At 40.6% G+C, this 26,982-nt stretch overlaps 1 protein-coding gene across 7 annotated transcripts in view; it reads right to left on the reverse strand.

Moving 5' to 3' along the window:
- Positions 1-1,928: 1,928 nt before the first annotated feature.
- myo9aa (myosin IXAa) overlaps positions 1,929-26,982 on the reverse strand; it is a 91,256-nt gene continuing 66,202 nt past the window's right edge. For 2 of the 7 annotated variants that reach the window (XM_073464485.1, XM_073464481.1), the window contains 27 exons: positions 26,551-26,590; positions 26,319-26,441; positions 24,429-24,509; positions 24,127-24,237; positions 22,377-22,499; positions 21,329-21,478; positions 19,597-19,907; positions 17,418-19,151; positions 17,026-17,125; positions 15,913-16,137; positions 14,899-14,996; positions 14,634-14,761; positions 14,311-14,534; positions 14,007-14,123; positions 13,171-13,359; positions 12,807-12,857; positions 12,525-12,636; positions 10,376-10,437; positions 8,877-9,069; positions 8,656-8,784; positions 8,416-8,521; positions 8,191-8,322; positions 6,634-6,757; positions 4,375-4,395; positions 3,918-4,126; positions 3,641-3,783; positions 1,929-3,529 (listed from right to left, as the gene is read on the reverse strand). In XM_073464485.1, coding sequence (XP_073320586.1) covers positions 3,042-3,529; positions 3,641-3,783; positions 3,918-4,126; positions 4,375-4,395; positions 6,634-6,757; positions 8,191-8,322; positions 8,416-8,521; positions 8,656-8,784; positions 8,877-9,069; positions 10,376-10,437; positions 12,525-12,636; positions 12,807-12,857; positions 13,171-13,359; positions 14,007-14,123; positions 14,311-14,534; positions 14,634-14,761; positions 14,899-14,996; positions 15,913-16,137; positions 17,026-17,125; positions 17,418-19,151; positions 19,597-19,907; positions 21,329-21,478; positions 22,377-22,499; positions 24,127-24,237; positions 24,429-24,509; positions 26,319-26,441; positions 26,551-26,590 — 5,524 coding nt within the window. In that variant the 3' untranslated portion in view covers positions 1,929-3,041. The remainder of the gene's footprint in view (positions 3,530-3,640; positions 3,784-3,917; positions 4,127-4,374; positions 4,396-6,633; positions 6,758-8,190; positions 8,323-8,415; positions 8,522-8,655; positions 8,785-8,876; positions 9,070-10,375; positions 10,438-12,524; positions 12,637-12,806; positions 12,858-13,170; positions 13,360-14,006; positions 14,124-14,310; positions 14,535-14,633; positions 14,762-14,898; positions 14,997-15,912; positions 16,138-17,025; positions 17,126-17,417; positions 19,152-19,596; positions 19,908-21,328; positions 21,479-22,376; positions 22,500-24,126; positions 24,238-24,428; positions 24,510-26,318; positions 26,442-26,550; positions 26,591-26,982) is intronic. The other 5 variants (XM_073464487.1, XM_073464484.1, XM_073464486.1 and 2 more) reach the window with 3 other exon arrangements.

Below are 26,982 nucleotides of genomic sequence, written 5' to 3' on the forward strand. Positions count from 1 at the left end.
TTACGTCTATTAATGGCTGGAAACTTTTTGATAATCAAAGGTGATGAAACAAATGGACTTTGCAAAATGAAAATGAAAATTGAGCATTTCTTGCTGTCTTTGGGTTAGAGGTATGCAGAATTTCAATAGCTCAGGAGGAGTTCATTAGATTTAATTGCAAAGCCAGTTTCTGTGACAATTAAAAGACTCCTGGCTTGAGTGAATCCTGATCTTATAAGTTTAGCAGGAGAAGCAGGAGTTGAAGGAGGAATCAATGTAGGCCAGGCCAGCAACACAGAATAATCATACTGTCTCTGTTCTCCAAAGAGAAAGAAGCCTGAACTTGTCTTATTTTTTAATTCCTTGAATGAGACAACAGAACCCTAAAGCAATGCTATGGCGTCGAGGCAGTATCACTGTAACATGAAACTGGTTATCAAATACTGTAAAATCAATTCAAAATGTGCTATTAGTTTACTGTAATATATATAAGTTCCCAACTGTGCTGCCGGAAGTGCAGTCTGACTATAATACAACAAATTATATATGTTAAACTGAAAGGATATAGAGGACAGTTCAGCCTCTTCCTTAAAGTGAGCCTATATAACTTTTCCTTAACGTTAAATGGTCTCACTTAAACACTGAAGGTTGGCACATTTCCTTATCTATCCCTACATCTTCTCTCTTATTAATCATACTGGTATGTTATATTGATTTTGCAATGATACATAATTAGTCATTGACAATTGATCATTGTAACTAACCAATGTAAAATTCTTCTCTTAGAGGTACCACCGTATATAAGCTAAGTTTGTGTGTCTTTTTTAAAGATGACATTTAGACATGTCTCATAAGAACATGCGTAAATAAATAGAATTAATAATATCTGAATTCCTATTAGCTTCTTCAGTTTCAGGGTCCTTGTATTGTGCACGCTGGGTCACTGTCACACCACTTGAATAAAACTTTCCAACGTCCATATGGGCATCATGATGGGCCAGATGATAAATGTGATATTTAAAGCAACATTATGTAACTTTTTTTAAGCCTTAAAATATCAGCTTCAAAATCATGTTGATGGTACAGTGTCTTGTAATAGGGTGAATGGTCTGTCTCAGCCAGTCCGCCCCCCCCGCACTATGTAACTTCAGTGAGAGGGTAGGATCACAGCGTCACATACATGTTTACTACAACGTACAAGTTTTTAAGACATAATGAGTTTTGTTTGTAGTTAGCACCTACATTGCGTCTCACAAATTGTTACAGAGCTGTGATTTTGTACTAACGACAGTGGTGTTGCACTCAGAAACAGTGGAGGGTGCCAGATTGCACAAAAAGCCAAGTTCTACATAATGTTGCTTTAAAAATGAATTATTGATATCATGTCAAAAATACACAAATGATAATAATGTGTACATAATCCAGCATCTTCTGAATCATTTCCATTTCTTTTTGTTCTTGCTTTGTCATAGTAGGTGTTGGTAATGAGCCTTAACGCTGGATGCTACCTGCTATAAAACTTAAAAAAAGAAGAAGAGGATGAACTGAGTAGCTACGACCACAGTGTGGGGCTACTTCTGCTACACAAAATCAGGACAAAGGAGTTGACAGATGAAGGTAAGACACTCCACCTGCATCTGAAAAGAGTAAGCTCACCAGTGTGGATTCCATAAATTTTCTTTAGATATCATGATAATATCGTTATCATGAATACTCGTGTAGTGGATATCTGATATTGTAACAGCCTTAGTTCATGTTACTAGTAACACCTGTGTTCGTCAAATGTCTGCCTATATTTTCAAATACGTCATCTTCAGTGCTTTGATATTTTGATGAGTAAGTGTTGGCTATCTGAATGTCAGCCTGAATAATAGACGATGTGGAAAAACACAGACAGACAAAAGACCCAAAAACACAAACACTCTCAATAATAAAGACAAGAGACAAACTGATTTTATGTTCTTGTTTGGTTGCTATTGAGCAAACACTTTAGAGACAGGAGGTGGGGATGGGTAACAATAGATTTCAAGAATAGAATGGCATTTGTCCACTATACTGTACATATGAACTGTACTGTACATTACAATTGTTGTATGGCTGTTAAGCAGTGAATGCAGGGATTTTTATACACATCCAACATTCTTTACAGAGCTGGGATCCCCGGGGCTGGAATACACACCAGCTGAACTTGGTCCCTTTGATGGCGGTATTCCCCTTGTGAGGGGAAAAAAAAGCAGCACAAACTTTAAACACATGAAGTGGTTTTCTCTTTCTCACACATACATACAGTCACGCATGAGCACTTGGCACATGCCCACACATACGCATACACACATAAATCATCCACTGCCCATATCCGTACATCTCTGACCAAGATACTCAAAAAAAAAAAGATAAATATTTGACTTCAACTACCCAGCAGAGGCTGGTGTTCCGGCTTTGTACAGTATTTATACCAGTATATTATACGCTATAAAGAATTTCTGTGACATTAAAATTTATTAAATAAGGGAAAAATAAATTTGTAATAACAGAGCAACAACTGCTTACACTGATTGTTATGAACTGTAAACTCATAAAGCAGCTAATAATCGTGAGCTTCAAGTTCACTGTAACATCCGTGACGCCTGATGTTGCCTGATTTCTTCTTATTTACTGTAGTACACTGCTTCAGCTCTCCAGCTCTGTAACATTCCCTGATACTATGTGGTCTTCCGCATATTCCAACATTCCCTTTATCTCTGTCCTCCTGCTCAATACGTCTCCTCTTGGCGCTGAGTAAAGAGCTGCCAAGGCACTGTGAGAGCATGGGTGGCAGTTTCGTCCACAGAGGAGTCCTTCCACTGATTTCTGTCCCTCTGCCAAACGTTCCCCCCTTCCATCTGGGGGTGGAAACACTGTACACGGCACTTGGGGACACTTCTTTGCAGACTTTAACAAAGAAAGGCGAAGCAAGAGTGCTTTGAGAAGTGAAGATCAGTCGTCATCGCGTTACCTCCGTCTGAGAAGGTGTATACCTGCCAGGGAGCTGGATAGGGAGTGCTTTGGTGTCCCAGTGTCCTTCATACCATGAATTCATTACTACCATACAACACCACCTGCTGTTGTAGGTCTGGAGGGTCCCTCCCGGGACCATCACCTTCTCTGGAGTGCCTCAAGGTTGAAGGCTTGGCCCCCTTAAGTTTCTGTTTGCCCCTCTCTGGATTGAAGGTGCCTCGGCTTGTAAACTGGGGCCTCTCGTCATACGCGCCTTCGACATCTCCTGTCGGGCTACTGTCGATGCTGTCGGATCGGGAGGCTTGAGATGCATTTAGAGACTGAGCCTGGGATGAACCTGAGCCTGTGGACTTGGCGTGGAAACGAAAGCGACGGGTGTTGGTAGACGAAGAAGAGGACGACGGGTGGAAGTGTGATGAGGAGGAGTACGAGGAAACACTGGAGACAGAGTCCACTGAGTCCAGGGACTCAGGCTGCCGACGGAGAGCATGGCGTCGGGGGCTTTTCACGTCAGATCTCCGAGGCCAGGGGGACGTCAACACTGGACCTCTCTCTGAGGATGAGAAGGGAAGAGAAGCCAAAATATGTCAAGTTTTTTCCTCTTTTCTACTTCAATATACATAAAAAATGTGCATAAAAAGTTGGGTTATGATTTCCTGCATACCAGAGAAGTCCGAAATGGTTCCCTCAGAGTCAACATTGAGGTTTTCAGAGCTGTCAGCGGTACCGATAGAGGCCTCTGACTCCAGGGTCTCATCATCTGATGCTCGTGGCTCCAGAGTCAGCATCTCAAAAGTCAACTCCTCTCTGAAGAGACAAACCCATGACATTAGCGCACAAGATGAAACACAGCTAACAGTAATAAAACATGCAAATTAGTGATGTTTCTGCAAATTCAGTTATTTACAAATACATATTTTAAATGCAGTGACGGTGTTTACTTCTCTTTCTGCAGGCTCTCGATCTGCTCCGTCAGCACCCTCTCTTCCTGCTGCATGGCCGCCTGCTGATGCTCGGAGATTTCGGTGAACGAGTCAGCTCTCTCTTCATCGCCGCTCTCTTCAATCACAGCATCAGCCACAGATGGCAGCCGCGGACTAACTGGAGGCGAAGGCGTGTGGTAGCTGAGTCGCTGTACGTGACCTTTTCCCTAAGAGACAAATAAAAGGCAGATGTCTTCTCACTAATGTGAATATTACATTAGTGCTCCATGAGAACGCAGTTGACCAGCACAAAATGATTATGCTATCATATTCAGCGAAAATCTCCACTTTTACCAAGCAGCTACTCAGTCATACATGCAGTGACAGAACCACATGAAAGTTGAAAAACAATACAGCAGCACCAAGAATGATCAAACCCAAAGACAGACACAACACAGTGATGCTCAAACTTTACCTTTTTAGCTGCATTTGGCTGCTTGGGGTAAAAGTGAGAAGCAAAAGGAAGAAAAATCAGTAATGCAAGGTTCATGAAGGTCAGTTTAGTTAGTGTCTAGCTTCTTCTAGCTGAGTGGCTGATGCTATAGTTTCAGTCGTAATCCTTTCTCAGTTCTGAAGTAGAGCTGATAGTAATGATATCACTGTTTGAGGCAAAGTTGTTTTTTGAGTACAATGAAACCTTCCTCCAAGGTTTAATACGTCGTTACTGTACTTTTTTCAGATATCTGTACTTTACTTGAGTATTTATTTTTCTGACAACTTTTTACTTTACTCCCTACATTTGAACACAAATATCTGTACTTTCTGCTTCTTACATTTTCTAAACAGGCTTGTTTCTTTAGTTTTAATGCATTCGAGGGGAATTATCGTTTATTCATTTTGCGTCATTGCAGGCCGCCTTCCCTACATCACAAGACCGATTTCAGCCTATCAGTGCAAATCAATCATGGCAGATGAAATGACGTAAAAGATGTAACAAGTCAGAGACTGGAATGAGGAGGAAAGGCGTGTTGGTGTCTCGTATCTGCAGAGACACTGCAGCCCTCTGCCTGGATTTTCTTATTTTCTCACTTCGTTGCTGCTCGAGATGTTTTACCAACCCAAAATGTGGCTATTTGACGTCCTGGGAATGAGACTCAACAATCAACTATCTTTGTGGTACGTTTATGAACAGCTCGGACAAATCCAACTGATACCACCTGAAGTTTGAGTCTTTGAATTATATAAATATGACGTGAGGTTCAGTTAGCTTTGCACAGAAATAGGCAGCATGAATGTCATTCAGAGGGAAACTTTACTTATAGTATCTGTATTTCTACTTGAGTAAAGACTATGCGTATTTGCAACTTGGGCACTTTAGGTTTATACTTCAAAACTGTCCACTATTGCCCTGCAACTGTTTTAACCAACTACCGCTCGTTCTTTTGTAAATTTGTATTTCTGTTTTAACAGGTCTGTTTCTGTCTGAAGTCTTTGTTCATGCACTGAGGGTAGCTCTCAACTGAATCCTCGTGTTTGAAATAAAGGTTTGAATTGAATGATCTCTGACTATAAATGATCCAAAGAAAGTAATGACAAAAATAAAATCACATTTTCCAATTTCTTATTTTGGATGTTTTTGAGAGTGAGACACTGATGTAAGTTCTTCAGGCAGTATTTGATTATAAACATCCAGAACTATAAACATTTCTATAGATTTTAGCAGAGGTGGCAAAAGTACACACATTCTTTACTCAAGTAGAAGGACAGATATTTGTGTAAAAAAGTGAAAGTAGAGGTACTGATTCAACTTCTTAACTCAAGTAAAGTACAGGCTCTGAAATGTGCTATCTTTTCTGTGCAATTCTGTGCAAAGCTAACTGGACCTCATATCATATTACTATAATTCAAAGACTGTTAAACTTAAAGGTAGAATCAGTAGGATTTGTCCCAGCTGTTCCTAAACGCACCACAAAGATAGTTGATTGTTGAGCCTCATTCTCAGGATGTCAAATAGCCACATTTTGGGTCGGTAACGCGTTATAAAACAACACTAAAGCAAAGCGTCTGTTTTGAAAATGTAAAAGTACAGATGTGTTTGTGTTTAAATGTAGGGAGTAAAAGTACAAAGTTGTCAGAAAAATCTATTTAAGTACAGTAACTAAGTATTTGTACTACCCTTACGGATTTTAGTCATAGAAAATGCTGATCCTTGTATGTGCCATACTCCATATAGCATAATGTATATCTAATTAAAAGCAGTTGCATGCTTGCATTATGTCCCTACTTTCACCCACGAGAGACAGAAACAGAACACAAACATAAAATAAAAATAAAACAGAAGCAGAGACTAAGTGAGGTGATGACTCATGCTTTAGGGGATGGAGACGACGGATGTTAATATTTAAAGAGATGAGACGATGCAGTGATCAGCACCACAACAACATCACCACTGGATGACGGTTTGAGGATGCAATCCATGGTGTATGTATACATACCATAGTGCGCGCTATGCTCATAAATCTAACAGCTATTAGTACGGGTTTCTGGGTAAAGGAAAGGACAGGTTAGGGAGGAGAAACACAGCTTAGAAAGGAAATAATCAGGGACGGCGTGGCAGAAGGAGTTGTTTAAGGATGGCTCGGTCAGGTAGATTTAGCAATGAGTCACTGTAAATATACATGATTCATCTGAAAGCAGTGGGATTAGTCATGTTAGCCACATTACTTGAACTTACCATTGACCGTCGAATGAGGGTCAGTCTGCACTTGGCTTTATTCTCTGCAAACTCCAGGCTGCTGATGTCCTTTAGTCGAACTTTGTACTTATTCATCTGTTCACAAATGATAACTTCTACACACCTGTGGAGGGACAACAAGAAACAAAGCCACTTCAGAAGGACTGGAAATGCCTAAAGCGGCTCCATGTAACAATTTTTTAGAAATGTACATGTATTAATCACTATATTTTATTGGCCATATGTGAGCGGATTGAAACGTGACTTGAAAAATGAGACCTTCCCCGGCTCTCTGCCTATGCAAGCCTATGGATGATTTGTTTAAGTTGTTTAATGCTGCTGGACTGTGGATTTTTTTTGAAGGACTTGGGTCGGACTTTCTGCAACAGTCCAAAAGATGTGATTTTATACATGTTCGAGTGCCTCAGGTCAGCTCCACTCCACTAACAGAGAGCAACAGTAGCTAACATCGGTTTAGAAATGTCTGCTAACATAAACTTACGACCAGCGTCCAGCACAACACAGAAGTTTCACAGAGCCCCTTTAATGTTACAGTGAAAACTATGAGTTCATGTTAATCATAAAAACCTTTTCTACACAGATTTATTTGTACAGATAAGTATGAGCTTCATATTTTCCATCAGGCCAGTTGTTTTCTGTCAGCCCCCTCTGGAAACAGAAAACAAATTCATGCCCTAATCCCATTAATTTTATCATCTATTAATGGGGAAATCTGCAGCAAAACAACAAATTAAACATTATTTATTTAAAGTCACATATCAAAATTATTCTCGAAGAAACAGAAGTATAGTTACAACATCAAAATCTTTAAAATGGCACCTATTCCTTCATCCTCATTAAAAACATCAGACTATATGAATACATTTAAGTTCAGCTGGACACAAGATGCCTCCTACTTCACTGTAAAGTCCATTCTCAGCATTTGTGAACTGCAGGCATGGATTGGCTTCTAAAGTATTTATATGTCACAAATCATTGAAATCAGATTTTCAATGATCACGGAGAAAATTTAGACCTCAGTAATGAATGTAGAAACAGCCTTCTAGTGTCAAACTCTGCAGGTAAATCATTCTACACAGTGAAGCTCAAACATTCAACTGAAGGAAGGAGAAGAAAAACACGTTTCTGACTAGAAGGGGACTTGAATAATTTCATCATGGAGTAAGTTATATTCAGAGTTTTTCGACAAAACCACACAAACAAAAACAAAAACTTGACTTTGGTTTTGATTGATGTCTTTGGTTGTTGAGGATCACATTTTTTACATTTGTGTTTTCTTCCCCCTTTGTAACATCTGTACTGTCTGGATCAATTTTGCTAAACTGGATTGGAATAGCCTTGAACAAAGTTGTCTAAATTGTTCTCCACATGAAACAGATTAGTTTCAACTCAACTCCAACTTTTTACTCCTGGTCATGTGTGCCCCCCACTGAAATGCCTCTAAAGGGAAGGCCACAATACACTTTGTAAATCACTGACTTATGCAAGGGCACAAAATTTATTTGATAGATTGATAGATATGCCGTATATTCTTACGCTGTCGTCTTGCCGATGTCCTGGACACTCTGCAGTGGATCGATGGTGTCAGGACAACGCAGGATACAGGGAGCAAAAACTATGGCCAAGGCATTCGCGGACATACGGTTAGTCTCCTCTTGTAAGGCGATCCTGAAAGCATAAATTCAGTATTAGAAAAATGTATAGAGTGGTTCCATGTATTAATCTTACTCTAAGATTACCATTACCATAATTTTTTATTACCTGACAAGATGAAATATGAGGCGTTCCAGGGTGTTTAGGTGAGTTCTGCTTAGCTGGTCAATAACTGAGTATACCCCTCTGATCATTTCCTTTTTATCCTGCAAACCTGGGGAGGCATTTCCACAAAACAGATCACCATTTACTGTTTACTTCACAGTCATAAATTATAGAGGATTGGATCTCCAATGTGAAATCCACTTGAAAACACAATGTAGTTGGATATCTGAATTGAACACTTACCCATGGCACGTATAAACTCCTCATACAGCTCAAACGTCATCAGAGGATTCGGCAGATCTCTCAGCCACTGCTTGAAAACACTAGCAATAACATGGATGTTGTAGTCGTCCAGATTCATGCTGTCAACATCTGTACGGTGACGAGGAGAATGCAAACACTTAGTAATCGCAAAGTCAGCTAGCATCATTCACCTGTTAGCTAAAATGTACATCAAAAGTCACCTGTGTCGAGTCCCTGCTTGAGTTCCTTAATTTTGTTGGTGGAGCCAGACTTTCTGTATATTCCTTCAGTGTAGAGGCCGTGCATCTCAATGTAGTTGATAAGCTTCTCCACTACCAGAGGCACCGTCCTCTCGTCGTTAGTCAGACGAGAAACTTCCACTCCGAACTGTCTGGAGGAAAGCTCTGGGTCAAACTGTCCAAAGACACAAACATAATGTACTCTGTTAAAGCTGAATAGGGGCCAGCATATCACCTGAGCAACCCCTAACTGCTGCTCACTATACTCTTTGCTATTCTATTTAAAGTTTTCTTATTTTTAACTTGTTTTAATGTTTTGTTTCTTGATGTCTCCCTTCTTGTTTTTAATGTAATTTTATGCCCTTGTAAAGCACTTTGAGTTGCCTTGTGTCTGAATTGTGCTACACAAGGAGGCCTGTCCTTGCTGTAGCTGCCTATGGCTTTAGCTATTAGCTGCTGTATAAGCTGTCAGCTCAGTAAGTCGTGCAGCTACTGGCCCTAAACTGACTCTAGTGACTGACTCTTAGCAATTAGGGGGGTGTTGGTGTTAGCAAACATGGGCAACGGAACCGAGCTTAGGAGCCTCTGGACAGACGGCTGGATCGAGACCAAATACAACAGGAGGTCAGTTTGACGACACTGGGACACAGGGCAAGACATGGAAAGGTGTGAAGTGGAAGAGGAGTAAGAAAGAACTGGTCATCACCGGTGTGGAAAAGCGGCACCTAGAGCGGTGATTAAGGATTTATTTTGACCAAATCAGAGGCGATTGTGGAAAGACAAACGGAGATGGTTTGGTTTGATGAAGTGTGTTATTCTACGATGAGTCAATGAGGCAACTGAGCTCGTCTTAGTTCAGGAAAAAAAAGAGAAACTTGAATTCAGAAGGTGTACGGTTGTATTTTTCTGTTTAAGAAAGAAAATAGATGTAAGAGTATTTTGTTTGACATTTTTTGAGTATTTTCGTAAAGCTGCTGTGAGCGTTGTCATCGTTTTAGCTAACTTCCTGTCTGGTTTGCAGTAAGCAGTCCCCTCCCTCCTGTCTACGTCACCACAGTTGCACAACGCTGGCGTATATCTCCCAGCTGAAACTAAGGGGGGCTACCAGACTAACTACTGGTTAGCATGGTAACTTCAGTATACATCACTACAACACACTGACATCTTCGACATAAATCCAACACTCTTGTTTCTTCAAACACACAGAATTTTAAACGACTATAACTTACACATATCAACATCTTATATTGTGTATAGAAGATACACTCACACAGAGACGCATGTAAACACCAATAAATGCCAATACTTTAAAATTCTTACAAAATTGGTAATATTTAAAAAAATGTGCTCTCCCTAGTCTTGTCTTTGAAGAGCTATATGACACTTTCGGTATATAAGGTGGCAGAACAAAACTGGCTACTGTACATAAACACACAGTAACACAATCAATGTCATGGGACATTATTGTGCGGCCGACTCACCTTCTTACTGCATTTGGTGGTCGTCTTCTGGCAGCACTTTCTGTGGCAGGCGTACCGGCACACTGGATAAACACAGCCAGAGAAACCAAACAGGTCATTTCCATTATCCACAGAAAGACAGTGCCTCCTCATTATTCAGCAAAAACTTCAGGACAAAACAAAAAACTGTTATAGTTTAAGAGACAAAAGCAGCATTGGCTGGCATGAAGAAAACATCCTGTGTGAATAAAGGACAAACTGTTTGGAGAGGTCTCTGGAGAGACGGCGCTGCAGAACCCATGAGTCCAGTTGAAAACAATCTGATTAAGGCTGAGGGAGGGTGGGGCTCGCTGAACACCAGACAGCTCAGCCACAGACGTGTGTGTGTGTGTGTGTGTGTGTGTGTTTGTGTGAGTGTACGAGTTCATGTGAGTGTCTGTGTGAGGGTCAGGTGAGGTACATAAGTTAAGTGAACACTTATTGTAATTTCAACACCACATACAGTATATTTTTGGGTTGCAACACACAATTATTTTCATTAGCAAGCTAATATATTGATTGTTTTATCATGTAACTGATTGATCAGTTGTTCAGAAAACAGTGAAAAAAGACCGTCAGGTTTAACTGTCAGAACTCTTGTATTGTCTGGTCACAGCTAAAAGATATTCAGTTCACAATGAGACAAAACAGAGAAAATCTGCATACCTTCACAATTAAGAAAGTAAAACCAACAAATATTGAGATTTTTTTCTAAATGAATAACTAAACTGAATAATTTTAACTCATAAGTGAACCTTTCAGTGACTCAATATGGTTTCGAAACATTTAAGTAGCGATTAAATGTCGAACAAATCTAATTTCAGACTTTTATTTTGAGGAAATAAGAAATATGACAGTGAGCATATTCAATTTTAAATTCATAACAACGTTAATAATCAAAGTTTCATCGGCATGTTGTTTCAGTATCCGGATAGATGATATACTACACAGGTTGGTTTTGTCTGCAAGATCACAAAATCTGTTGGGATTCTGAGAAAAAGTTGTGTAGTTTTGTACAAAATATATGATTCTTCACAATATATTGTTAATTCTGGTTTATTGTTTGTTTACATGTCTCTAATAAAGTTTGGTATCCTGTGTTTATTCCTCGAAATCCTAAGCAGGGACAAGGACTGCAAATTAGCCACGGTTAGAAGTCCTATAGGCACCGCATCAGTAGTATTTTAATTAGATGTAACACTGCCCAACGTACTGTCCATGTCAAATAAACAGATAATAAATAAATATTATAGTTTCATTTATCAGTATTTAAAGCTACTACAGGGACCTTTCATTTTTTGTTGATTCTGGCAGCCTCTTTGGACAAAGGTGGTGAAATTAAGTAAAATTTTGTTTCAATGTCACATCTTACCACCAGACTAAAGAGCAGCTTCTTTTCCTCCTCAGCACCATAAAAAGAAGAATGGAATCAGGAAAACCTATTTTAGTGAGGTTAAATTAATCAATCTTCTCACTGTACTTTCTTTTTTAAACTACAGGTGTTGACTTAATTTGACACCAACATCATTCAAATCGGAACATCTTTCTTTAAAGTGAGATATATGAAAAAGATTTAGTTTCATACAGTATTTTGTTAATAATTTACAATTCCATAATTACCAAATTAGACAGGCTAAAAATCTTCCTGTGTGTGAAACATCCAATGGTTAGTTTTCTATCATATATTTTGGAGTTATCATGTTAAAAGGGAAACGTGATGGATTATTTTGTGTCATTGACTACGTACAAAAAACTGCCCTGGAACAATAATGATCACTCTTAGAAACTGCTGTTCACACTGCAAATATGGCAATTACTCCTGTTTCTCTGCATTTTATTTCAAGAATTCTACACTTGTTTTGAATGTGCAACCTTTTGAACACCAATATGTAAACTGGGTGTGGTTTTCATAGAAGCTGTTACAGGTTTTTACCACACCCTCACTCATACTTTTATATTTAATTTATGTTTTTTGTCTTCATGTGTGGGACACAAACAAACAACACACTGTCTGTTGAAAAACAAACAAATAAAAACACAAAAAATACTACTTCCAACACCAACCACAACCTTGAAATAAAAAAAAGATTCTCTGCAGAATCCCTGGTGTGATGTTTGCGTGCCCACTCACATTTGCACACACAGGCTCGGTCCATCATCCAGATGAGTGACGAGCAGAATTCACAGTATGTGGGGATGCTGTACTGGGTCGACTTGAAGATGTGGCCGTTATGCTCCTCCACCTGCAGAGAGGAGCAGAGCAAAAGTTCATATCGAGTTCACCTGCATGTTTACTTTCACATTTATATGCATGTATTACAGCCTCTGGTGTTTTATATCTTTTTTTTCCAAAGAGCAAATGGAGGTGAGGAGAACCGGCTGTTAGTAATGATGAGAATGAAGACAGACTTACAATATCTGTGTCTTTTTTCCTCCGTTTTTTGCGCTCAGGTTTAGGTACCTGCTGTAGGAAAAAAGACACAAAACAGAACAACAGATAAGTTTTTAGTATTTATTAGCTATGTCACTATGTATGTAAGAATCTTTAATAAATATTACATTTATTTATAAAGCACCTTTAAAACTAATTACAAAATGCTTCACAAGATACAGATACAGATAAATGAGGAACATGCGTACATATACAGCTTTATACATACAAATAAATTGCAACCCGTTGACAGGGAAAGCAAGTCGATACAAATGGATTTTGGGAAGTTATTAAAAATAGTTTACTGACTCAGCTGAACTTAACAGGAGGTAATAAGTGCCTTTACCTTGCTGAGTGTGCTGTCCAGAGGTTTGTATTCAGTCATGAACTCATCCAGGAAGACTTTGAAGGTGTTGACCCACACTGTGACAGGAGACTCTCTCCAGTCCCTCTGCTCCTGCCGCATGGTCTTCTCCAAGATGTGCTCAAAGAGAGCGTAGAGGTCTTTGTAGCGGATGCTCTTACCGTCATCCATCTGGAGAAGAAGACAATGGGATCATAGGAGGGGTACAATATTTATGTCTCTCCTTTAAAAACAATGCTCCAGTATAAAATATTTATTCTGATTATTGAAACTACAACCTTATTTGGTATCGTGTAACAGGTGATTTGATTATGATTTTGCACTTCTAATACATTTCTTTGACCACTGATGTAACTGGTGATGTTTAGAGATGGTGGCTATAATATTAAAGGGTAACTCTGGTATTTCTCAACCTGGACCCTATTTTCCCACGGTTTTTGCGTCTAATTGACTTGTGAGGTTTTTTAAATTGGTCCAGTACTGTGTGAGACTGCTGCAGCCGACAGCTGTGAAACAGACTGCACACTGCCAAAATACGCCCACAAAAATTACTTCTTCATGCCACTGACAAACTCAGATCGTTATTCTAAGAGTCCGGCAACATTATTGAAACCATCCCTTCAGAGACTTGCCTTTTTGTTTAACTAGAAACGGCTGCTATCGCTCTCACCAGAGCCACCAGACTCCATTTGCAGAAACAGTAATTTCAGGTTTGTAAAACACACTTTCAACTCAACAGAAATAAACTAAAACTCACTGAAACTGTCTTCCTTCATCTTTCCACTGATCAAACACCAACTCTTGTTAGGTCTACTTACCGCGAGCGCTGTGGAGTACGAGTTGAAGATGTTCAGACGGAATTCCTTCAAAGCCTTTTTAAACACGACGTCCACCATGGTGTCCTTCTTACTGTCCTCTGTGTCCAAGTCGCTGATCTAAAATAGGACACCACAATCATCTTAATATAAATATGGACGAACTCTGAAAAGTTAACTGAGAACTCAACCCTCAATTTCAAAATGGCATTGTCTTCTTCTGTTGCTCTCCTTCTGTCTTACAAGCCACATAAGCAGCTCCACCCATGTGAATGAAGAGAATAAGACAGTGTGTGTTTGTCTGCACCTTCTTCATGAGGAAGTCGTTCATGCTCCTGTAGTCGTTGGTGCAGGTGAGGATCTGCAGTGCGTCGTTCTGCCACTGAGCAGGTTCCAGAGCCACGCTGGTGATCTTAACACTGCGCCTTCGCTTCACCTTCGGAGATGGCTCCTTGTTCTCCTTCAAGTCTCTGAAGCCACGATCCAAAATCAGATCAGGACTGCAGGGTGGCGACATGTTTTCCTGACCTGCTGTGAAGGAAGAGAGTTCCAGTCAGCGATACTTAAGTGGGAATTTTCAATTATATGAAAATCCTTGAAATGGAAGTATTTTGTATTTTGGTAACGCACCTTCTCCCAGTAAAGGCCCAGTGTCTCCATAGTCTCCATCCAGGGAGTCTGACCCACAGATCATCTTTTCTCGGGATGTCTTCTTATCGCCGTACTTGTTCTTGCCCCAGAAACGCATCTTACGAACCCTTTTCAAACAAAACAAATTTTGAATGAAAAATGTGATCAAAATCAGTGAAAAAAACAGTTTTCACTCAGAAGTGATGAAACCATCCTTGACAATTTCTAGTTAGGCTAAGTGATAAAGAAAATATGTAAAACAAACCTTCCATCTTGCGAGTTCTTACGCAGCGAGTCAGCTTTGCCCAAATCTCCTGACGACATGGCTTTGTGAATCTTCTTCTGCTCATCAGGGCTCAAAGGCTGAAATTACATCAAGTTGGATTACAAGTTAAAGACAACACCAAAGAAAGCCCTCTCTGTTATGCATTTCCATCAGATGGCCAGCAGATGGCAGCATCACATCACTTGAGCTGCACCAGCGGCAGAGAACATTTACCAGAAAAAAAACATCATACTACAGAGAATAACACAACAAATTATAATTTTGAAATAATATTACATTATCTTAACCAAGGAAGAAAACAGTTTTTCTAAGGAAAATAATTGTTAATAGCCGGTAGTAGTTTGTGAAGTGATGAAAAACGGTCAAGAGTGACGTTCTCTGCCTTTTTCAAAGATGTCCCAAGTTTTGACTCGTGACTAGTACTAAGTGCTAAGAGAGAAAAAGTGACAAGTGACATGCAAATATTGTTAATTGACCAGGAAGAAAAAAACAGGGGAAAAAGTTGCTGTTACAGCTGTGAGAGAAAAAGAAGAAATTCTGTTAGAAAAGCATCTACGTTAAATGTTTTAAAGGAAAACACATTTCAAAAGTTGCCTAAAGTTACATTAACATTCAGTGTCAGACTGATTTCTGTTGGGGGAGTTAAACCAATAAATGATTGGATTTCTGGTTGTTTGACAGGCTTGAAATCCTGTGATGTAAATATTTATATACACAAAATCACTGTGTATAGTGTTAATATTTTATTACACAACATCTTAGCAGGTATTTCAAAATTTTATTTAAACACCTGCCTTGAAATACTTTTGAAATGTCTTTCACTTTCTAATAGACAGTTATTGCACATTTTCAGGCACCAGAGGTTTGTTCAAGCTCAGTTTGAGTCAGAGTTGTGATGCAGATCTGTGCTCTCTCTGCTGAGGGGGTTAGAAAGAGAAGCCACGTTTTAAGAACGTAGAGAGGGCTACTGTCGCCGTGGATGGCGCCTGTTACCATGTCTGAGTCACTGAAACAGGACTCTCCTAAGCTCGCCTCCGTGGAGCTCTGTTTGGAGAGGGGTAGGGTGTAATGACGGGGGCTGAGGGGGCTGAGGGGGCTGTCGCCGTCATAGTCATCCTCGTCTGAATCGCCCCCAACTGAGAGGACGGGGGCGCGGGTGAGGAAGTCGGAGCGGGTCCGTGCCATTCTGGCTTTCTTTTTTTGGCCCGCTCTGCCGACCTGGAGTTTACCAGAAGTGATAACAGCATGTTTAAAAGGTGACTTTAAGAACTTGTAGAAGAACTTCTGTGAATTGTGTTCATCATGTGAGTCAGATGTGTTGTTTTTAGTATAAGATTTGAAATCCTGCCAAGATTCATTAATACATTCACAACACAAAAAAGGCACTCCTGCAAACCTGCAAACACATGCTTTATGTCTATAGAGTGCTGCAGCCATGACATGTTCTTTAGGCTAATCTAGAAGTTAGCATTGCCCTGGTTCCCTCGACAAAAGTCGATTTTTAAAAATTTGGATTTTGTATTACAGTATTGCATTAAACAAGCTCTGTGGCAAACACAAGTTTATGACATTATCAACACAAATGAATACCACTTTGGTTTGATTTTTGAAGCAAAATTGCGATCAGCAGAAGTTAAAGCTAACGTTACGTTATAAACAAACTTAGGCTATCACATGACTTTAACATTACCACCACTAAGCTTCTTACTACACTATACTATACATACTTTACTATAAATTGATCGATCCACAAATTGAAAGGTTAGAGTTAAAACAGTTCGAAGTAAAATCCGGACTAGTGAGTACACCGTTTTTAGCCATATATTTTAGTATAAGTTTGTCCTATTCAGCCACTTGTTATCAACCACCTTTTATAAGACATGTAAAAGCGTCAAAATTCACATAAATTACTGATATATTTTTTTGGTGAAGAGTAAAACGTGAAAATCTCTTAGCTTGTGTTAACCACAGACCTTATTTCAGGTATCCAAACAAAAGCCCATTGACTTCAAGGGAACAGCAGATGCAAAAATGTCATTTCCAGGTTTTAGGACTCATTCCTGCAGCAGTCTATTTCCTAAAAAGAAAAAATGAGCGACTGCTTACCTCTCGCCCTTTTGTTCCTTTAGCGGGCTTGGAAGCCGGTGTGGGTGCTTCTCTGGGAACAGCTGCAGGTGTTTCTTTAGGGACAGCATCACTGTCAAACCTGATGGACAAAAACAGGAAAACATAAATATGAAAAATATTATTAATGTAAAGTAATGAAGCAAAATAAAGAATTCATTAAGTTGCAACCCAGAATGAATGACTTCTTGAATGTAAACTTATTTACATGTTTATGTATTTATCCATCTTTTTGTTTGTTTGTTTAGGGGTTAAGGGGTTTTGCTGCATTGTTATTATTCCTAAAAAGAATTGTATCACATGTCAAAAAAACAAAAAAACAAAAACACACAAAGTGCGAGCAAAACAACAGCATTAGATGTACTGATACTCACTTTGCAAATGTGACTTTGTCCTTGGGAGAGAAGAAGATGTTGCCTGGCTTATCCGTCATACTAACTGTGGTGACTTGGTTACTTGCTGGCTTCTTGGCTGTTCTCACTCTGGTTCCTCCATCTTTGGACTCCAGCGTCAGTTTGGGTGCCCAACCCTCTGCGACAATCCTGCGTCTTTCCCTGGGAGCAGTGGCAGGTGGAGGAGGCAGCTGGGGATGAGGGGCTCGGCCAGGAGGAGAGTGCACTGACGGGTCAGTGGATTCTGACTTTGTTCTGGCGTGAGGAACCAGCCCCGCTGTTCTCTCAATAAGCAGGGAGCTGGGTCTCAGGGGCTTCCCGGAGGTTGCAGTTGCACCAACGTCTTGTCCACCCTGTCGAATCTGCTGTATCCTCTGCAGAGCTTCTCCCCTTTGTTTCTCGAACATTTCTCTCTCGTACTGAGCGAAGAACAGACGCTGCCGCTCCAGCACCTCTTTCTGCTGTCTGATCTGCTCCATCATCTCCTTTTCATTCTGCTGCTGCTGATTACGCTGCCTCTCCTCTTTCTCCTCGTTCAGTCGCACCAGCTTCTCTATGATGGCCGGGTCAGCCTGAGGGACAGAGGTAGAGACAGGGGCCGGACCCTGAGGTGCAGGAGCTGGTTCTGGTTTATGTGGTGATGGTGTCAACTCCCCTGTCTGGGCTGCAGAATCTCGAACCTCCACAGGGGGACGGACGATGTCACTCAGCTCTTCACTTAGTGGTGTTTCTTTCTGCATGCTGATGACCACCACCACAGGACGACGTGCTGACTCTCGCCTTTCTTTGATGGGCTTGGTAACAACGGTGGTCGTAGAGACGGCTGCCTCTGTGCTTTGTTGAGGCTCTTCTGAAGGACGACCGGAGATGACTGTGCTGCCCTCGCTAGCAGGGACGTAAAAAGTCGGGAGGTAGTTCTCGATTTTGGGCGGATGTGTGGGAGCAGAGAAGGGTTCCAGATCCATTTTGGTCTGGCTGCCTGGTTGAGCGACAGCATCAGAAACTCCTGTCCTGTGTGGTTCAACTGGCTGTGGGCTTGTTGATACAACCTCTACATTAGGCTCTACTGGAGGAGGAGGGGAGCAGGTGTCCTCACTGTCTGTCACCTCTTCCATAGCCTTGGGTGCCTCCTCGTCCATGGTGAGAAGCTCAAAGCTGCCCTTGGAGCTCTGGCTGTCAGGCGTGCCCTGAGGTGAACGGAGAGGTGGGGTTGTAGGTGGCACCAGCTCGACTGACCAGCGCCGCTCCTCAGAAGGGGACGAGGCTCCGCCGGTGGTTGCCCGAACTTTAAGGAGCTCCAGGCTGAACTTGGCTTGCTCCAGCTCTCTCATCCGCCGGCTCTCTCTCTTGGCCCGAGTGGTTTTCTGGCTGGGCTCGTCTATAGTTCTTGACCTCTCTCGCACCACCACAGTTGATGTATGGATCGAGGTCCCAGGTTCACTTTGAGTTTTAGATGGGCTCTCTGTTGTCCCAGCATGTTCTCTTCCTTCTTCTTCCTCCTTTACTGCTCCGTCGTGGCTGCTGAGAATTTGTAGGCTCCTTTCTCGTTGCTCGTAGGATCGATCCTCCCAGGTGCTGAGATCCAACCCCATGATCCTCTCGGGTGACTCCTCCTCTTCCTCTGGTGACACATTCACCTGGCCGTTCTGCAGCTGAAGCAGCTTCTCCTGCTGCTCCTTCCTCTCCCTCAGTCTCTCTTCTCTCAGTTTTTTGAAGCTGTCAATCATGAAGACATGGTTACAACTTTAGCGGACATCAAACTACTTCCTCCTCCTATTATCAAGATATGTTTTAAAAAAGTTATTTAGCAGAAGTTACTACAACCTCCAGTATTCACCAAACTTAGAGTCTGATCTAATGCTTTCTCTCAGCAGCTCAGCTGATTGTAGAGCAGCTTTGGGTTGGATTGCTTGCGTAATGGCATGCTGATCTACAAACACACCGAACAAAGAGCAAATACACTGCACGAGCTGTGTGCAAAGATTAATCTGCTTTTTTACCAGCTTGAGCAAAAATAATGCAGTCAATTATAATTAGAAGTTATTTTCAGAACCTTTAGAAAAATGCTAAAAAGGTTGCTTTTATCTATACCTCATTTTTCTAGCAATAAAAAACAGAACTGCTTCTACAGTTCAGGATAAAGTAATAGGTGTTGGCTTACCTTTGTCTGGCAAGGTAGCCTCTGCTAATTCTCTGTAGTTGTAACACAGCAGCATACAGACGCAAGTAGGCTTCTCGGGCTTGATGACAGCGCCAGGCCGTCTGGATAACCAGAGCTGCTGTGCAGCGCCGGTACAGCCACAACCTCCATGCCCTCTGCAGCACCAGAGCAGCTTCCCTCCACAGCCTGAACTTCTGACGCTCCCTGTAACCTCGCCAGTGAGCCTGCAGACACACAGCTGCCCCCTCCTGGATTGAAGGGTCATAATCTTCCTCCTCCTCTTCTACAGGTCGATACAAACGCCACCATTTCTGTGAGGAGATGATGATTATAATATTTTATTTTCATTATACAATGATTTTTTTTTCCTTTTTGCCACAACCTATTTTTAATATTCACTAAGTACAACAACTAAATTAGAAGTATGAGAGTCCTTGCTCAAAGGGTCATGTCAAGTTTCTTTACGGGACTGAAAAATAAATTAAATCCCAACTAGACTGGACGTGTTTCTGAGTGACAACTTGATCTGTATTGTTTTTGAGATAGATATCTTCTACTTTCCAGTTTAGGTACGTAAAGGGACAGTTCAACCTAAGATCAAAGGTACATATTTTCACCTCTTACTTGTAGTTGCAGAGTTTTGGAGACATCGACCTTGGAGACATCTGCCTTCCCTTGAATATAATGTAACTAGATGCCACTAGTGGTGCTTTTTCAAAATCATGACCCAGTTAGACAAGATAATCCACAGATCTTGTTGAGAGCAGTTTCATGTAGGAACAATTTTCTTTCTTCTTCCAACCGCATCACCACACAGAAGGAATGTGCATCAACTTATGGACGAGAGGTGTGCAAACTAAGCTATCTAATGTTACAGCTCAGCTGAGGAAGACACCATTTATGTTTACATTACGCTGTCAAGAGCACAAGCCTCTCATCCATGAGAAGATGCAAGCTTTCTTCTGTACTGTGACACAGACTGTTTGCTGGTGCAGTTCAATACAATGAAAATAGTTCCTACACGAAACTGCTCACAACAAAGTTTGAGGATTATTTTAAGTAACCGGGTCATCATTTCTGGAAAGAGACATTGCTGTTGAGTTTTAAAAGGTTTTTATTTTTTGGTGCTTTGAGCACCATTATATTGGAGGGAAGGCAAATATCTCTATGGCCAATATCTCCAAAACTTGGCTGTGCCACACAAAACAATCTAGATGGGTAAATAGCACTACATGTAAAAGGAAAAATACGTACTTTTGATTTTGGGGTGAACTTTCCCTTTAAGATAAAAGAAAACTTTCTGAATATCAGCAGGTTGGGTAATTTTTTAACCTTTCATTTCAAATGTAGTCCTGTACTGTATGAGGACACGGCAGTGTGCATGAAATTAATATCATATATCATATTGCTAAAATCGTTTAGACATTGACTTTATAGTAAATATAAGCAAAGTCATAAATAATATGATGACTGATGCAATGTATTTCATCATTACATGTTACATCACACAGACCTTTTCACTTAAGTTAAACAAAAAAATGTAAAAAGTACATTTGTTTAGTTAAGTCCATAAACAATATTACTGAATTAATATTCAGCCATAAAAACAAATCTTAGGAGCAACTTCCAACACAAAAACTGTCAGGAGTGATTTCAATAAAACACAAGGAAAAGATGCAAAATGAAGGAGATGGCGTAATGAGCAGTGATGATGAAAAACTCTGGACTGTACCTGGATGCAGATCGCTGCTTCTCTCATCCTGACAAACTGCTTCCTCTCCAGCTGAGCTCTGAATCGCCGCTGCAGCGTGACGATGCGTGTGAGAACTTCTGTGTGGAGTAAGGCCTGCAGCCGCTGACGCTCGGCCTCCCGCAGAAACACCTGAGGGGAGTGACCACGATGGAGTCAGCACAGGGTGACACACATACTTAATGAAGAACGGGGATACATACACACACACATACTCTGAAACCACTGGCCGGATACATGGTCACAAGTATGTCAGGTATGATCCTCTAATTATATAGACAGCATCCCAAAGGCATGGAGCCCTCCAACATGCCTCATTCACTAGACTCACCAAATATGGGGCACTGGCTTCATTACATCCTTCTGTTCAGAGGGAGGATGCTGTCAGGTAATATGAGGTTATCCCCAACACGATCTTTTCCCCATGTCTGTGACTCTATTTATAGATGTGCAATTCTGCAGTTTAATAAACTAACCAAGTTTGAGCAATTTAAAAACCCACACACTGTTTTGAGTAAATACATTTTGAGGCTTAGACTGACAATTTCCAACAGATAATACAATGAAAAACACATAATAACATGCAGTATAATGAGCCTTACCATCTTCTTCTCCCAAAACATGACATAATAAAAGAAAATCACCAAACTACTGTTTTGCCATGACTTTTCATTTTACATCTGGATTATACGCTGTGACTTTATTTAATCTTGAAGGGAAAAAGTGTGAGTTTTAATCTCATTCAAATCTCATTAGAGCTATGGAATATTGAATCATCCATCTTAGCTCATTACTTCCTAGCATTTCTTACCTTCGGGTGTACATAATCTACAGGTTAAGAACTTCTTTTTACAAATACAAAAATGTATTATTATCGGTTATCTTATTGGTATCGGCTATATCTTGCATCCCCAAAATATTTTTTTTAGGCTTATTTAGGCAAAGACAATTTTCTAATTCAAAAAAGATGTCACACAATGCTTTACAGCATTTGTTTTTCTAAAGATCTGCAAAGAGGAAGGATGCATACCATTGTCTTTCCCACTTGGTACCCATCTGGCTCTAGGTCCAGCTGGTCCAGACACTGCTGGATGCCCTCTCTGGTGGCACTGGTGCCCTCTGGGAGCAACACGCAGAAGTGATGCACAAAATCCTACAAAGAGAACAAAGACAGGTGGTAGTGAGAAAAATGCATCTGTTCTGGATGTTACGTTTGTGTCATGTGTAAAAGATTTCTGTCCAGTAATTGAAACAAAAGGTTTGGTTTCTGCTGAAGCCATCAGTTTTTCTAACACTGATTCCAACACAGGATTAATTAGTCGGGGATGTAAACTCTGCAGCCTTGAATTTGCCTCCTGTAGCATCTCTCGAGCAGAAACAAGCTGTCAGGGCACATGTGGTTTCAGGTATAAGTCCATGCTGTCCATATTTGCAGGGGTGCAGACATCATGGCATAAATATGCTGAACTCCCACTCTTCAAACTGAGGCCCATTGTCTGATTTCAATACACTCTGCACCCTGGGCTGTAGGGGGTGGATGGGGAAACAGATGCTGTGTTTATACAATTACAAGCATGGGGAGTGTTTCAGAGAGCCGAGGACAATGGAGAGGCTCTGTTCTGAAGAGTCGGACAGAAACAGCAGAGTCCTCCAGAGTGATACCATGCCCAAGATATTTCTCATTAGTGCTGACCACAGCACTAAATATGTTTGGAGGAATTTCGGGTAAATGACGATGTCTGATGATGAGGTCATCAAAATAGTCACTGTCTAATGATTTTTGTACTTTTACACTAAACGGTTAATCCATCAAAAACTAAATATATAGTGTCATTTTTATATTAGTTTAAGTTTAATCATAATTGTGAGTCTTCGTCTTAGCAGCCAAGATCTCATAACCACTGCAAATAAAACCTGAACTAACTGCAGGGCTTCAGTAGATACACAGTGGTTTCATGAGAAAATAAGTTGTGATTTGGTGAAGCGACACGCACAGTGACTTAATCTTTGGCTAAAACCTCGACATGACACGATTGGCACGAACAACATTCAAAACCACAAAATGGAAAACTGAAATAAGACCAAACTGGAGTGGGAGGGAGCCACTCCCAAAAGTTTCTGTCCAAAGACTCACTTTCGATCAGCATTAAACAGGATCTGCTTTATTAGTCATACAGCATTTCTCACAGGGTGACATCATTCTTACGAGAGCCAGTGTGGTTAAGATGGCGGCCACCTCACGTCCTTCATAATCCCCTTGACACAACTCAATGTCAACTGTTGCTCAAACAGCATCAGCAATCATTGGCATTAATCGTGCATCAGTGTTCTGCTCACGTCTGTGTATACGTTTTCCCTAACATGACATTTTTAGCTTAAATCAGCTGCTACAGTTGCCAATACGCCACCTGTGCATGCTGGTATGGTATTATTGATCTCTGATAAACATGATAACTGATAAGAGGAAACAAACTTTTGTCATTCTTATGGTAATGGTTTGATTATTTTATTATCTTGAGATACCAAATGTAAATTTTTTTCTGGATAACAAAATACTTGCTGTTCTCGACTTCTGTTCAGCGCTTGAGCAAATTTCCTAGTTCCACAATGCCCACATTTTTGTTAAATGAATTTTACATGTGCGCTGTCTTTGTTTATATCCTACTGCTCGTTTGCCTTTAAAATTTAATATACTGTATATCAAATAACATTAATGACTGTTCCCCTGGACTAAGATGTTTAAAGAGCATCTACAGGGTGTAAACGTGTGTGTTTATTACCTTGAAGCTGTACTTGATGTTGTAGCCCGACTGCCGGATGCGCACAGTCTCCAGCATACCTGTGTAACGCAGCTGCCTCAGCACCAAGTTATCATTAAACCTTACGGGCAGCTGAGGAAGAGAACAGAGAGAAGAGAGGGGAGAGTGACAGAAGAAGGAGAAGCGACAGGCGGTGGAAGTTACAGAGAGAAGAGGAGGAAATGATAAACAGATTTAGAAATGTTCGAACTTCAAGGGAAATGAAAAATGCTTTGAAAACTAAACCAAAACAGTCAACTCCGCGGTCTGGAGTCACACTGTACCTTCTCAGCATTGGAACGGATGCACTTGACAAAATAAGGCTCAGACTGACCCAGAGTCTCCATTAGCTTATTGAGGGAGGCCTACAGAACGAGACACAAAAAGGAGAAAAAAAAATGAACACGAAGCCTAAATATAAAAGCACATGTAGAGTAGACAAAGTATGAATAACTGTTGGTCCATCTGCAAGTAAAAAACCCTTTGCTGCTAGATTAAAGTCACTGCCTGGGATCATAAATACTGGCAACATGTCTAAACCATGTGTGTAGTGTTACCATGTGCTGTTATTGCACGTGTGTGTGTGTGTGTGTGTGTGTGTGTGTGTGTGTGTGTGTGTGTGGGTAAACATATGCAACATGTGTGTCAGCATGTGTGTGTGATAATCCAGTGGCAGGAGGAATTCAGCCCCCTCCCCCTCCACGGGAGATTAAAGCAATCAACGCAGCACAGGATGTGGGAAGTGAAGTCATCCACACACACTGGGGCCAGGGCTGCCTGCCAGAGGGGCCTCAGTACTCATCTGTACCTCCAACAGCCGGAGCACAGAGCTCACTCTCAGAGACATCAGGGAGAAGATAGCAGCTTATGGTTGAAAGTTATTTCTGATCTACCAATGAGAGCTTGTTTGACTTTAAGATAACTAAATTATTAAGAATGTTAACTGTAAATGTCATATTTGTCTAGTATTTGAGACAGGCTTTTATACTTTTGAAACATTAATAGGCCAAGACTTTCACACAATTCATGAATTTGAAAAACTCCCTTCAGGAAGAAGATTATTCATTGCTGAGTACATGAGAAACATCTTTAAGAGATGTATTCTCTGTCATCTTACTAAACAATGACTTTTATTAGATATTAATGACTGCTGCTGTTCATCCTAACTGTTTATTATCACAGGCCCACTTATTTGTTGTTTTAATCTCACAAATTTAACCCACGGCAGAGGAAGTTCTTAAACGCACAAAATGTCATATCTGTCGTTAGGGGTTCCTCTATCAAAACAAAAGATGTTTGCCAAGTGTTGTGTGGTGAGGGCTGTTCGGAGCGGGGGGGGGGGCTAGTGGCTATGGAGAAAGACCTTCTGGAGGAATAAACACCCGGAGTCACGTCGAATTCTGTTCTGATCCAGAGAAAAGCTCAGAGATTAGTTTAAAACTTTTGCAATTAAATAGTAGATTTATCTTCACTCCTGTTTATCAACCTGACTGCAGAAGCGATTTGCGGATGTGACCTTCGTTTTTGGGTGTTTATGTTTTGAAGTAAGTATTTTAATGCGAGTGAACGATAAAAATGCATCTTGTTTTAAAAGAAAGCCTTCTGCTAGCATATGCTAACAAAGAGCAGAGAACCAACATTTAACAGTTTTCCTCAAAAGGTGGCAATAAGCTCTTTTTGGTTCTGGGTGGATTTTTATTTTCTGTCACTGCAGTTACTTGTTTTCATGGTCTCATCTTCTAATAAGCGAATACTGTCGAGGTATTTCAAAAGGGTGTGTCAGCAACGGAGGAAAAGCCAAACTTTCTAGTTTCTCACCAAATCAAATTGTTTTTATTGAGACATCTATCCAATTTTTTTTCTTAACTTCCCAGACATGCTGTCATACTTTTTAAGACTTTAGGGTGGGTATGCGAACTTACGTAATAGACTTCACAGAAATTATGGACAAATACAGGGATAAGACAGCGGACAGTAAAGGCAGGCAGAGTAATAGAGAGATGTTTCCACACACAGCCAGTTGTGAAGGACACACCTTTTTTTATCCTATTCACAGCTGGAGTAAGATTCCTCGCTTCAGCTCGGGCTAATCATGTTATTTTTACAGTGAGAGCACACACTGGCAAATCATTGAGCTCTGCGTGTGTGTGTGTGTGTGCGCGCATGTGTCTGACCTGAAACTGTGCGCTGATACTGGGTGGTTTCTTCTTCTTGTGGAGATGAAGCAGGGACTTGGTGATGCGGTCGTGAAGTGTCAGGCTGCTGAGGTACTTTAGAGACTTGACGTTCAGTAAATGCTGCAGGTGTGAAGTCAGAGTCAGGTCATAATGTTATTATAACGTTATAGTGTAACATTAGACATCTGTGCCTTGTATTGAGATAAATTAAAGATGTTCCATACTTTACCTTTGGGAGAACTGGCTTAGATTTGTAGTTTTTGTTCCTCCTGTTTACAAAAAACAAGAACACAGAAGTTAATCCAGCAGTCTGAGCAACAAAATCCTTTGTTTTCTTCTTTAAACAAGTGGTTAAGAAGTTATTTAGACAACAGACAACAATTTGTGCAGTTTGCTGGTGTTTAATCAAAGTTTAAGAAGATTAGATGTGGAGTCTCACAAAGGTCAGTACTGGGCCCAACAGTTCATATTTTTTATATTAATGATATTTGTGTCCAAAAGTGTCAAAAATATTACAGTTCCCTATATTTACAGTATAGTATGCGAAATGGTCAAAATTAAGAGGTGGTTTGATGAACTATGATCTATAAACTGGAATAAAAGTAAACTTTTGGTTTTTGTTAGAAAAATAAAATGGTTACAGATGTTGTTCATGTTGAAA

The sequence above is a fragment of the Pagrus major genome, chromosome 4 (genome assembly GCF_040436345.1).
Source record: "Pagrus major chromosome 4, Pma_NU_1.0".
NCBI classification, from domain to species: domain Eukaryota; kingdom Metazoa; phylum Chordata; class Actinopteri; order Spariformes; family Sparidae; genus Pagrus; species Pagrus major.